Source organism: Equus caballus, chromosome 4 (genome assembly GCF_041296265.1).
Source record: "Equus caballus isolate H_3958 breed thoroughbred chromosome 4, TB-T2T, whole genome shotgun sequence".
NCBI lineage: Eukaryota > Metazoa > Chordata > Mammalia > Perissodactyla > Equidae > Equus > Equus caballus.
Genome location: NC_091687.1, coordinates 93,233,889 through 93,248,317, shown reverse-complemented (window position 1 = coordinate 93,248,317; position 14,429 = coordinate 93,233,889). Strand labels below are relative to the sequence as shown.

General features: G+C 34.2%; 1 protein-coding gene across 23 annotated transcripts in view; it reads right to left on the bottom strand.

Annotated features, from left to right (window-relative positions):
• Positions 1–13,318, bottom strand: part of AGBL3 (AGBL carboxypeptidase 3) — a 96,330-nt gene extending 83,012 nt beyond the window's left edge. For 8 of the 23 annotated variants that reach the window (XR_011438248.1, XR_011438250.1, XR_011438255.1 and 5 more), the window contains exons 1-4: positions 12,915–13,227; positions 11,646–11,753; positions 10,141–10,201; positions 7,795–7,980 (exon numbers count right to left, since the gene is read on the bottom strand). Coding sequence is in view for 7 of the 23 variants with exons in the window: in XM_070265835.1 (XP_070121936.1) it covers positions 7,419–7,441; positions 7,795–7,980; positions 10,141–10,201; positions 11,646–11,750 (375 nt within the window). In the remaining 16 variants the exon portion in view is untranslated. Of the gene's footprint in view, positions 1–5,828; positions 5,887–6,538; positions 7,442–7,794; positions 7,981–10,140; positions 10,202–11,645; positions 11,754–12,118 lie in introns of those variants that run through there. The other 15 variants (XR_011438247.1, XR_011438249.1, XM_070265834.1 and 12 more) reach the window with 7 other exon arrangements.
• Between the last annotated feature and the right edge of the window lie 1,111 nt (positions 13,319–14,429).

The following is a 14,429-nucleotide window of genomic DNA, read 5'->3' as shown; positions in this document are numbered from 1 at the left end:
AGTCTTCTTTTGTTTAATATGGAAATCCAATTATTCCAGAACTATTTATTGAAAAGACTATCTTTTAATTATTATTCTGCAGTTCCACATTTGTCATAAGTGTCCATTTCATCACCTCACAAATAAACCCTGTACCCTTTGCCTATCACTCCCTTCTCAATCCTCTAGCCCTCAAGAGCTAGGTAGCCATTAATCTCCTTTCTGTATCTATGTATTTGCCTATCCTGGACATTTCATATAAATGGAATCATACCATATTTGTCCTTTTGTGTCTGGGGCTTCTTTTACTTAGCATGTTTTCAAGGTTCATCCATGTTGTAGTATGTATCAGTACTTCATTCCTTTTTATGGACAATTAATATTCCATTGTGTGGACATACCACATTTTGTTTATCCATTCATCCACAATTGGACATTTGGGTTGTTTCCACCTTTTGGCTATTATGAACAATGATGTTATATTAACATTCATGTAAAAAAAAATTTTGGACATATGTTTTTATTTCTCTTAGCTATATATGTGGGAGTCAAACTGCTGGGTCAAATGGTAACTGCATGTTTAACTTTCTGAAGAAGCACCAAACTGTTTTCCGAAGTTGACCCTTTGCTGCACAATTTTATATTCTCACCATCAGAGTTTGAGGGTTCTGATTTCTCTACATTCTCATCAATGCTTGTTATCTAATCTTGATTCTAGTCATCATGGTGGATGTAAAGTGGTATCTCACTGTGGTACTAATTCGCATTTCCCTGATGATTACAGATGTTGAACATCTTTTCACATGTTTATTGGCCATGTTTACCTTGACTGGGGAAATATCTACTCAGATCCTTTGCACATTTTTTAACTGAATTGTTTATCTTTTTATTGTGAGTCATAAGAGTTCTATATAAGTCCTTTATGAGATAAATAGTTTACAAATATTTTCTCCCATTCTGTGGGTTGTATTTTCACTTTCTTGATAGTTTTCTCTAAAGCACAAAAGTTTTTAATTTTGATGAAATCCAATTTACCCATTTTTTATTGTTATTGCGGCTTGTGCTTTTGAGGTTACAGCTAAGAAGCCATGGCCAAATCCAAGGTCATGAAGATTTACTTCTATGTTTTCTCCTAAGAGCTTTATAGTTTTGGCTCTTACATATGGGTCTTGATCCATTTTGAGTTATTTTTTTATACAGTGTAAAGTAAGGGTCCAACTTCATTCACATTGCATGTAGCTATCTATCCAGTTGTCCCAGCACCATTTGCAGAAAGACTATTCTTTCACAATCACCCTTGTTGAAAATCAGTTAACTATAAACATATGGGTTTATTTCTGGACTTTCAATCAATTCATTGATCTATATGTCTATCTTCATACCAGTACAACATTGTCTTGATTATTGCTAGTTTGTAGTAAGTTTTGAAATTGGGAATTGTGAGTCTCAAAAAGTCTCAAATCTTTTTAAAGACGTTTTTGCTATTCTGGGTTCTTTTGATTTTCTATATGAATTTTAGGACAAATTTGTCAATTTCTATAAAGCAGACAGTTAGTATTCTCATGGGAATTGTTTTGAATTTGCAGATTAATTTAGGTAGGACTGCCATCATAACAGCAGTAAATCTTCTGATCCATGAACATGAGGTGTCTTTTCATTTACTTAGATCTTCTTTCTCTTCTTTCAACAATGCTTTGTAGTTTTCAAAGTATAAGTTTTACACTTCTTTTCTTAAATTTATTTCTATTTTATTCTTTTGATGCTATTATAAATGGAATTGTTTCCTTAAGTACATTTTAGTATTGTTCATTAGGAGTGTACAGAAATATAATTGATTTTTAAAATATTGCTGTCTTTCAACCTTGTTGAACACATCTATTAGTTCTAATAATTGTTTTTCAGTGGATTGCTTAGGATTTTCTACATACAATATTATGTCATTGGCAAAGAGAAATAATTTCACTTTTTCCTTTCCAATCTGGAGGCTTTTTACTTCTTTTTATTGCCTAATCACGCTGGTTAACACCTCTACTACAATGTTGTATATAAGTGGCAAAAGTGGATATCCTTATCTAATGTTCTGATCTTTGGGGAAAGCATCCAGTCTTTCACCATTAAGTATAATATTAGCTGTGGGATTTCACAGATGCTTTTTTATCATATTTAGAATGTTCCCTTCTCTTCCTAATTTGATTCTTTTTTTTAACATGAAAGTGTGTTGGATTTTTTTACAAAAATGTTTTCTCTAGATCTATTGAGATGATAGTGCATGTTTTGGTTTTTATTCTATTGATATGCTATATTACATTAGTTCATTGCATCATATCAATTACATTAACTGTTTTTTGGATGTTGAACGTACCTTGAATTTCTGGATAAATTCTACTTGGTCATGGTGTATAATTCTCTTTATTTGTTGCTGGATTCAGTTTACAAGTATTTTGTTGAGGAATTTTGCATCTACATTCATAATAGATATTTATAGTCTGTAGTTTCTTGTGATGTCTTTGTCTGGTTTTGTAAGCAGGGTAATACTGGTCTCATAGAAACATTCAGGAAATTTTCTTTCCTCTTCTATTTTCTGAAAGAGCTTGAAAGAACTGGTAGGAGCTGTTTGGTAGAATATTAAACAGTAAATGTTTGGTAGAATTCAGCAATGAAGCTATCTGGGCTTGGGCTTTTCTTTCTGGGTAGATTTTCTATTATGAATTCAGTCTTTTAAATTATTATATGTCGATTTAGATTTTCTATTTCCTCTTGATTCAGTTTCAGTAGTTTCTGTCTTTACGGAAACTTTCCAGTTTGTCCATTTCATCTAAGTTATCTAACTCATTAGCATTCTTTATGAGTCTGTATCTGGTTCTCATCTAATTTGATAATTACATCCTCAGTTTTCTGGTACAGTCTTCTCAGGACAGTTACATACATCCTCAAAGTTTAGAATACTCAAGCCTTTAAAAGTGTTCCAATTATAGCAGTGAGTTTGTTCTGCACTTGAGTCATCTGTCACAAAGCTTTACATAACTTATCCTTAATAAGGGTATCCAAAATGTAGGTATTCCTCCAAAAGGTTCACAGCTTTTGTGTACACCCACAAGTGCAGTAGTGCTGAGCAGCCACTTTATTTTGTCTTAAGTAGTTGATATCAAAGATGACTATTTCCTATAAGGCAGACTAAATGACTTGTTAAGTAATTGCTAGGATATGCCATTTCTACATGCAGCCTCAAGTACTAGTTCAAGTTAGTTCACTGTTACATGAACAAAAGAACATTTAGGAGTAAAAGGCCCTGTGAAACTACAGTTGTTGCATACACTGGTAGTTGCCCTCCCAACATTCATTCTAACTTTCTTCTGGTTTGTTTTTACTACCAAAAACCTGACTATATCAGGGTGGCAATGAGCTCGACTAAAAACCTCAATTTTCCAGGTTTCCTTGTGGCTAGGAGTAGCCACATAATACAAATCTGGCCAATGACATGTAAAAAGAAGACTACGGATGAAATTTTTGGGAAAGCTATTTTCCTCATAAAAAGGGACAGAATCAGTTGGCATGCACAATTTACCCTTTGTTTTTCTTCTTCCTCTTAACAGGGTCTCTCATAAAGCAGAAGCTTTTAATTTTTTTTTTTAAGATTTTATTTTTTTCCTTTTTCTCCCCAAAGCCCCCCAGTACATAGTTGTATATTCTTCGTTGTGGGTCCTTCTAGTTGTGGCATGTGGGATGCTGCCTCAGCGTGGTTTGATGAGCAGTGACATGTCCACGCCCAGGATTCGAACCAATGAAACACTGGGCCACCTGCAGCGGAGCACACGAACTTAACCACTCGGCCACGGGGCCAGCCCCAGAAGCTTTTAATTTTGATGAAATCCAATTTATCAATTTTTTCATTTTATTAATCATGATTTTGGTGTCAAGTCTGTGGAAACCTTGCTTAGCTCTAGATTGTAGAAATTTTCTGTTTTAAAAAGTTTTATAATTTTATGCCTTACATTTAAGCCTATAATCCATTTTGAATTAATTTTTGTATAAAGCACTAGACTTAAACTGAAGTTCATTTTTTCTTTTTCTGGCCTATGGATGTCCAACATGTGTTGAAAATGCTAGCTTTCCTTCACTGAATTGCTTTTGCACCTTTGTCAAAAATTAGTTGGGCATATTTCTGTGGTTCTATTTCCATGTTCTCTATGCTGTTCCATTGATCCATGTATAAATCTCTCCACTAATACCACAGGGCCTTGACTACTGTTGAAATCAGATAGGCTGATTCCTCCCACTTTATACTTCTGTTCAAAATTGTTTCAGCTATTCTAGTTCATTTACCATTCCATATATATTTTAGAATAACTTTGTCTATATCTACAAAAAAAAAATCTTGATAGGAATTGCCTGGGAACTGTATATCAATTTGGGGAGAAACGACATCTTTACTAGATTGAATTTTCTAATCCATGAACATGGTATATTTCTTACTTAGATCTTCTTTGATTTCTTTCATTAGCATTGTGTAGTTTTAAGCATGTAAGTCTTGTACACGTTTTGTTAGATTTACACCTAAGTATGTAAAATTTTTGAGTGGTTATAATGATAATGTTCTATATTGTAGTAGGGGTTTGGATTACACCGATGTATGCATTTGTTGAAATTCATTGACTGATACACTTAAATTCAGGCAATTCATTAATGTAAGATTATCTCAAAAATAAAAAAGAATTATTCATATATATATTCATATATTCAAAGGAAATTATAACAATTACAAAAGAATACTTTGAATAAATCTATATAAATGAATTAAAAATAGTTCTTGAAAAGCATTATTTTTCAAGGAAAATACAAATAACCAAAACTGTCCCTGGAACATATAGAAAATCTAAACAGAACCAACAAAGAAGAAACAGAAGTTTTACAATAAAAATATTCTCTATATCTCTAAAACAAATAAAAAGTATGTCCAGACCCTTTTAGGGTAATTCTATCAAACTGTAAAAGAATAGTTAATTACAGTATTTTTCAAACTGTTTTAGAACATAGAGAAAGCATTCTGGATAATATTTATACCAAAACTTAAACAAGTATAAAAGCTAGAAAACTACAAGCTTATCTTATTTATGAAAACTAAAGCAAAATTGTTGAATAAAATATTAACAAACAGAATTGAGCAACACACTAAAAATAATGCACCATGACTAAGTGCAGTTCATTCCTATATACAGCTGGTTCAATATTAAGGAAGCTTCTAGCATAATTAGCCAAAGAAATACCTCAAATGAGAAAATTATGACCCTTTCTCTCCAGAAATTGAAAAGGCATCTAGTAAAATTAGGTAATTATTCTTGGTCAAGTTTCTTAATAATATAAGATAAATGGATACTTCCTTAATAGGATCAAAAGCAAATTTATTTCAAACCAGAAGCCAATAGTTTGCTTTGGGGGAAAACACTAAAAGCATTCCCATTAAAGTGAGAAACAAGATGAATATAAAACTATTAAATATTTTTTGAAAGTACCAGTCAATGTGTTCAGACAAGAAAAGAAGTATGAGGCATTAAAAATTGGGAATGAGGAGATTTAATTACATTTCTACTAGATGATGTAATTGTATAACTAGCACATATACAATAATTTAAAAACTAGAAATGAGAAGTGGATGGTTTCAAAATTAATACACAAAACTTAATAACTTTCTTCTGTAAAACAAGTTAAGAAAATAATATGCAATAAAAATTCTATTTAAAATAGTAACAAAATAAAATATCTAACAGTAAAACTTAGAAAAGGTGAAGGAAAAAAATTTTAAACTATACTAAGGGAGATAAAGGAAAACTAGAATAAAGAGTGAGACATACCTTGTTCTTGGATAGGAAGACGCAATATTGTAAAGATGTCAGTCTTCCTTAAATTAATCTATAAATGTAATGTGATCACAATAAAGTTACCAGCATTAATTTTGGGACAAGTAGAAAAACTTATTTTAAATTCCATATTGAAATACAGTTAGGCAAAAGTAGCCAAGAAATTGGAAAATTAAAAGAAAAAAGATGATGGGGGGGGTCTGTTTACCATATGACAAAATTTATAGTTTTAAGGCTATAGTAATAACAGTTTTCAAGTCATATACAAATAGACAGGTTAATGGAGCAGAATTCAAAATGAGACTTAGGAGTTTAGTATATAATAATTGTGGCATTTTCAATCAGTAGACAAAAAATAATTTAATAATTTTGATGGAACAACTGGATAGACAGTTAACAGAACTGGATTCAGAGCTCACTTCTTGCATCAAAATGAATTCCTGATGGATAAAAAATTTAATCACAGAAAATACAACTTGAAAAGCGTTAAGAGAAACATGGAAATTTCAAAACCCAGAAGCCACAGAAAAACAATAGACAAAGTGATTACATAAAAATTAAAAATTTCTGCATGACAAAGATAAAAGGTAAATGACAAACTGAGGAAAAAAAGCATGCAACATATATTACATAGTAAGCCAAGCTCCTGAATATACAGAGAGCACTTACAGATCAAGAAGAAACCACAAAGTACAACCAACAACAAAACGGGCAAAGGATTTTATTAGACAGTTTATATGAAAAGTCAACAAATATACCTGTTGGCCATTTGTATGTCTTCTTTAGAGAAATGTCTATTCAAGTCCTTAGTCCATTTTTTAATCTAGCTATTAGTTTTTTCCTTTCGAGTTGTGGAAATTCCTTACACATTTTCGAGATTAACCCCTTATCAGATATATGGCTTACAAATATTTTTCCCATTCCATAAGTTGTCTTTTCACAGTGTTGACTGTTTCTTTTCCTATGCAGAAGCTTTTTAGTTTGATGTAGTCCCATGTGTCTATTTTTGCTTTTGTTGCTTGTGCTTTTGGTATCATATCCATGATATCATTGCCAAGAAAAATGTTATGAAGCTTTTCCCCTATGTTTTCTTCTAGGAGTTTTACAGTTTCAAGTCTTATGTTTAAGTCTTTAACGCATTTTGAGTTGATTGTTTGGTAAGGTGTAAGATAAGGGTTCAATTTCATTCTTTTGCAGGTAGATATCTAATTTTCTCAACATTTGTTGAAGAGACTATCCTTTCCACATTGTATATTCTTGGCACTCTAGTCAAAGTCAGTTGACCGTATATGCGTGGATTTATTTCTGAGCTCTCTATTCTGTTCCATTGGCCTATATTTCTGTCTTTATACCAGTCCTATACTTTGATTGCTGTATCTTTGTAATATATTTAGAAATAAAAAAGTGTGATGTGTCCAACTTTGTTCTTCTTTCTCAAGATTGATTTGCCTATTTGTGGCCTTTTGTGGTTCCAGCTGAATTTTAGAGTTGTTCTGTAAAAAATGCCATTGGGATTTTGATTGGGATTGTACCATCAACATCACTAATCTTCAGGGAAATGTAAATCAAAGCCACAGTGACATATCATCTCACACCTGTTAGGATGGCTATTATCAAAAAAACAAAAGACAAGTGTTGGAGAGGATGCAGAGAAATTGCAATTCAATTGAAATGTAAGTATAAATCCACACCAGATTTTGAAGGCTTAATGTAAAAAAAAAAGAAGAAAGTAAAATATTTTGGCTATATTTGGGTTAAATAAAATATAATTTAAAATATATTTTGGGTTAAATAAAATAAATTTCACTTGTTTCTTTTTACCTTTTTAATGTGGCTACTAGAAAATTTAAAATTATACATATGCTCACATTCTATTTCTGTTGGAATGCACTGTTCTAAAATCAAGATTGGCAAAGTAAGTGTGCTAATGTTTGAATCCCCAAAACTGCTAAGAACATACCAATATGCTGGACTTTTTCATCAATGACCTCACAGTTGTGTGGCCACCGTGTTGGGCTCAGCGGACCAGAAGAAGAGACACCATATAAATCTCGTGGTTCACGAAGACGTGGCACCCATCTCCCTAGCTGATATTCCAACAGTATCTGTGTTGTCCGGGGGAAAAATGGGTCACTAATAGAGTCAGCTGAAACAAGATTCAAATATAATCATGTGTGAAAAGAAGGAAAACTCCAATTCCTCTTTTTTTATATATTCCTTTTTTCCTTCCAACACCATTACTTTGTGAATATTTATGGAAATTGTTATATACAATTCATAGCATTTAAAAATAAAAGTACTAATGAAATTTTGTAACTACTGATCTTCATAATAGCTAAGAGTTGTTGACCTCAGATACTATTAATTTGTGCTAAATTCTCTCTGCTACTCCAAAAACATTTGTTTGTTGCAGATTTACTAGCAAACTGTCTCCTGGTGAGTCTTCTTAAACTTAATCACAGAGGTAACTATTTGTCTAATGGGTTGAATACACTCTCTGACCAGAATTCCTCACCACCTAGTAAAACTACTCTTTCAAAGGTTGCTAGTGAACTCTCAGTCACAACTTTTTCTCAGTTCTCATTTTAGTGCTACCGCGTGACACAAACCCAGGAACACAATTCATATAGAATACGACGGGGTTGCCCCAGGTAGGTAGTGCAAGAGGCCCTGTCTCTTTCAATGGGATAACTAGGGCATCAATTTGATGTTGATAATCACCCCTCCTCGAGCTCATTTTCCATCTTCAATGATGCTACGCTTCCTCGTTTTCTCCGTATCTTTCACATATTTGATTCTTCATTTGTCTCACTGACTCCTCTTGCTCTTCCACCTCTGAAGTGTGGCTTTTTACCTAGACTTAGTTCTCAGCTGTTTTTGTGCAATAGTGGATACAGCAGTTGGACTAGGAGTCACACAGACTGAGTTCTATTCTACCGCTTCGTTTCTATATGATTTCGGTTGGTCAATGCAGCCTCTTTGAACATAAATCTTACTGCATGTAAATAAGGAATAATAGTACTTTCCCTTGGTACTTCTCAGGATTGTTATATAGATCCATTTATTCAACAGAAAGGTATTAAACATCTAGTATTCCATTATGTAAACAGAGCACATTTTGTCTAATTTACAGTATGACTCAAAAACAGCAAGGCAGCTATTTATGAATTAGGAAATAAAATTAGATCCATAACTCATACTATTCATAAATGTAACTTATAGAGAAATTAAATACCAAAATTCAAACAAGTACATAAAAATATTTAAAGAAAACTTAGATGATTATATTGATGACCTTGGGGTAGGGAAGGCCTTTGCAGCTTAAACAGATACAAAAATACCCACAAATGAATAATGAAAAACTTAACATCAAAATAATTCTAAACAATGGAAGCAATGTAAACAAAGTTAGCAAAATATTACTATGAATGAGCTATTCCTAACAAGAGTGAGTATACATAGACAAGCATATGAAATAATTCTCTATTTCTTTAGCAATTAAGGAAATGTTAGTTAAAACAGTGAGCTACATCTTTTCTTCCAACAGATTGGAAAAATTTTTAAACAGAAAAAACCATGGCAGGGCAAAGTCCATAAAATAGTACTGCAAATTTTCTATGAGTATGGGTATAGATATGTGTATAGATACAAAGAAAGAGGGCTAGAAGGATACACACCAAACTGAGAATAGTGGTTATCTCAAAAGTGATTTGTTTTAGGATGGTGGTGAAAAGACAAAATAAATAAATAAATAAAGGTCTTATCTTCAATTTCAGAATATATGTGATAGGTATGTGAATATTTAGGAAAAACAGTGTGTATTTGAAGTACAACTTTACACTTTAAAAAATAAAGCATACATCAAGATACCCACATACATGTACACTTGCAAATGAATGACTTTATTAAAGAAACTCTTCATATAGGCACACTTCCTTTAAGTAAAGATGTGCTTCCAAAACATCGTGTCCACTCTAACTGGAGTTGAACTGTAAATTCATTTAAAGAGCTAGTTATTTAAAGAAATAACAAGGTAAATCCTTACGTTAAGTGAAGTCCTTTATAAAGTAATGACCACTTTCATTTAGCTTAATTAAAAATCAGGTTTACCTAAAACAAACCTTAAAAGTTTGAACTCCAAAAGATTCTTATAAAAATGGATACATTCTCTCTCATCCAATAACAGAACATTATTCCCTACATTATTCAATCTGACTTTTTTTTTTCTAGTTTCTTCATGTTCTTATTTTTAATCTTTCAAGGTCTTATCATAAAGAGAAGGGAGAAAATATGGATAAGTCCAAACCTGTTAAAAGTGCACACTGGTGGATATCTTCACTTACAAATTTCATGAAGGTATCTGCATCCTAAAACAAGAGAGTTTTAAAATATTTCTCTTTTAAAAACCAACAGTTTCCAAATCCAGAATTTTTTTACATCTATTTTAATAATTCTTAGAATTGACTGCATGTCTTTAATCTCTAATATATAAAAAACATTAAAGGATTATTACAGGCTACTGGTCTCAAAGCACCCAACATTTCAAACATCCTGAAACTTTAAAGTTTTCCCCTTTCACTCCTCCTCTTCCACAGAGTAAGGTCATATTGATGATTATAGGGAACAAATAAAGTTTAAAGATTCTTGGTAATCTTGGCGAACAATTTAAATTAAGAAATAAAAATTTTAAAAAGAGAAAGAAAGAAAAGAAACACAGAGAGCCATAGACTCAAAAGGTTATACATCATTTGGGGGACTTATTTTGGGACCTTAATTTACATACGTGATAATTTATACTTCATTAAAACATGAAAGAAATCTCTAATACTAGGACCAAACTATTTTTAAATATAGTAATTTTAAATATACTAGTCCCCTCCTTATCCACAGGAGTATGTTCCAGTGGATGCCTGAAACCATGGATAGTACTGAACCCTATATATACTATGTTTTTTCCTATACATACCTACAACAAAGCTTAATTTATAAATTAGGCACAGCAAGAGATTAACACAATAACTAATAATAAAATAGAACAATTATAACAATACATTGTAAAAAAAAGTTATGTGAATGTGGTCTGTCTCTCAAAACATCTTATTGTACTGTCCTCATCCTTCTCCTTGTGATGATGAATGTCAGATGAATGACACAGGTATTGTGACGTGGCATCCCGGGTGGTAAGGTGTGAGATTTCATCACGCTGCTCAGAATGGTGAGCAATTTAAAACTGATGAATTGTTTATTTCTGGATTTTTTCCATTTAGTATTTTTGGACTGTAACTGAAAACCAGGGAAAGCAAATCTGTAGGTGTGGGGGGACTACTGTATATACTACATTTTATTTTCCTCCCTTTTCCTTCCACCATGTCCTTTCCTTTGTTACATCAGAGCCACATAAAAACTATTATGTCGATCCACAGCAGGTTTAGAACAAAGGGCTTTCCAATACTATGATACATATAATAATGTAGCACAGTAGAATTAGTAGATATAAGAAAATAGTGGACATTAATTATAAAAATAAAACCTAGTGATTTAACATTCACATTTTAATAAAACTCAGAAGCAGCTTAGCAAAAATATTTTCTCAAAAAACCAATGTCAGTATAGTTTCTCTTTCGAGACAGGGCATACTGCGCACAGTAATATCTTGGCTTTCAATCAAATTATTTCCCAACTTAAATAAGTGATTTGAACATCCAATTGGTTTTTACATCCAATTGATTTTATAATTTTTTACTGTAAATTTACAGTTTATAGCACAAGTTTTATCTCAAATTAAGTAGGATAAAGATGAGAAAAACATACTGATTCATCTTCATCACTGATTGTTCTGTCTGAATAGTCTTCCTTTTCTGAATCTTCTGACATCTCTTCCAGTATTTGGTTCGAAATTTCTTTTGTTAGGTACATAGGCTGTAAAACAATTTCTAAGAAACTTACTTGACAGTTTTCGAGTTGAAAGTGTTTATTACATTGAGTACCTCAAAACATATTCATTGTATTTAATTAACAGTGACCACAGCCTTCTCTAAAAACTAAATTATTTAGGCCACAGCTAATTAAACCTTCAATTTCAAAGAGTTGAAGAAATTTCCCATTTCTATGAGAGAGAAAATCACAATAAAAGACAAATCAAATAAATAATTTAATTGAAAAAGGAATTTCGAGTGTATACAGCTAAATCCTATACCTACAATTAAAAACCATAGAGCAATAGCAAATTCAAAACGATCCTAAGGCATTAAAAAGACCATGAATCAAAGAAAAATTATAGTTACCTATTGGGGCAGTGAAATGTAGCAATATAGTTAAAAAAAATTTTCTGCTTAATCTTCAATTGACCAACAGTTCAAATGAGTACAACAGACTTTTCTCTTGATATTTTGGTTAATATTCTGTAGATACTGTGTATGTTCTAGTATTCAATTATATTAGTCCTACCGAAATCTCAACAGCTATCAGAAGGTTGTATTGGAGATGACCATGACCCCTCCTACGCAAGTATCTTTCCAAGTGGTTATTATTAAGACAATGGAAAAATAGAAATTCTTTGTTAAGATTCTATTATTTTTGAGTGACCAAAGAAATTTACCAATTTGAATCTATTGGTTTATGCTCCTCTCTACGAAAAGCACGTTTTGCAGCTTGGACTACCTAGAAGAAAGTCCAAGCTTCACAGCAAATAACGACAAATGCAACAGAGGAGTCTGCCCTGTGGGCGACGCCTTCAGCATTAAGAGACTGAAATTTCAGTCTGGAGATCACCATAATCCCAAATTTGGAAAAAAGGATTGGCCTAAATCTTGATTCTATTTCCGTACTGGAGCACATGAGACAGGCCATCGCGCTGACCCGCCGTAGAGCAAAACCCGAGCTTCAGGAAAGCCACACACGCAGATTATCTAACGGACGCTAAGTGTGTATCTTCCACGTCTGAAAGCAGAAGACGCGAAGGCAGGCGCGTGCACGCCCAGCCGCGCCCGGGCAGGTCTGCGGGGAGGCGCGGTGATTTTCTCGGTGGGGACCACGATTAAGCCACACTTCGTGTTGGCAAAGTCCTCCTCCCACACTCACTTCTGGAGACGGCAGTGTGGGGAGGAGCTCATTTTCCGGCGCGCGGCCTTTCCACGCGCACTCGCTTCCCGCAGGGGGCGCCCAGCCTGCGACGTCCCTTCCCTCTCGGCGCTTCACTGTCCCGCCTCGGCCAGGCCCTCGCCCCGCCCCGAGTGCACTGGCCAGGCCAGTCGCCCCTTCCGCGCGGGGAGCAGCCGTCCTGCCCGAGACACCTAGCGGCCAGCAGTGGAAGAACGCCGCTGTAGTGTAGCAGCCCCAGCCACGCCTTTCACCAAGAGGTTGGGCCAACTCGTTACCAGGGCAACGGGACCACCCTCGCGAGACTTCAGCGAGCCCTCGGGAATGACCTAGCCACCAGCGCTGAGAGGAAGAGCCAACGCGGGATTTCGACCAGAGGAAAGGGAGAGCCCGGAGGATGACGGGAAGTAGGGGGAGAGGAGTAGCGGGCGGGGGGACTGTCAAGCTGGGGGAGGGCAACGCGCGGAGGCTGGCGGGAAAGTTTAGGAGTGGAGAAGGAGGGACAAGGATTTGTCCCTAGGGTTCCACAAGTCGGTTGTTTGTCACGTCCCTCGTCTAAGGAGGCAGTAGAGCATCCTGGTTAAGACTTCTGCTTTGTTGGTCCTTATTTGTACCCATAGTGAGATGCGTTCTGCACCCTTGTGTGACTAATGATCTTTATTCAATTCGGAAGATGAAACTTTTAAAATGCTTGATAGAGGAGGCTTAAAAATACTAGGGTGAATTCTCAAAATTCTTAGCACAGAGATTCTTTAAATATAATAACTGTTAGCGCATGTATTGAACACATTTTCTGGGTCACTAAGCAAATCACTTTACATGTGTCTCATGTAACTTAATATGATCTTCCCATAACAGGCTTAGACCTTATTGCTCTATATCCTATCTTGATTTCCCCGTGAACTTTAGCTCTGGTGGATAATTTAATATATTTGGAACAGTTTTCCAAGTATAGCTGAAAAAAAATTCTTTAGATGTTTGGTGCCTACATGAGGCATTATATGTCATGATATTTGTAATGTAGAAATGGAGATAATGGACTGTAGCCAAGTTTGAAAGTAGAATAAAGGGCAAAGCACTATGGCTTATGCGTGAAAATGGGTTAACATCCTCTCTTTAAATTTTGTAAATTTCCAAGAAAAAGAAAATAAGTTTTTTTGAGATCAAAGATTTAGAATTTTGTGCAGTTCAGAAAAAGAAATAGAGCATATATTAGATGAAACTCTCTTGAAAAATAGTTACCCTTTATAGTTGCACCTTGTTTTAGGCCATACATGTGTTACTAAAGGTAACATACACAGGGAATTTTTCTATATGGAATCTATTTTTCTGTTGGATTTTAGAGTCATGGTGGCAAGCCGTAGGATGTCAGACATGCGAGGTGAAGCTCTGAGAGGTGATGTAACCAGATTACACAAAAAATTAATGGCAGAGCTGGGACTTGTGTCTCATGATTTTTAGTCCAAATATTTACATGATCATATTTCAAGTAATCCT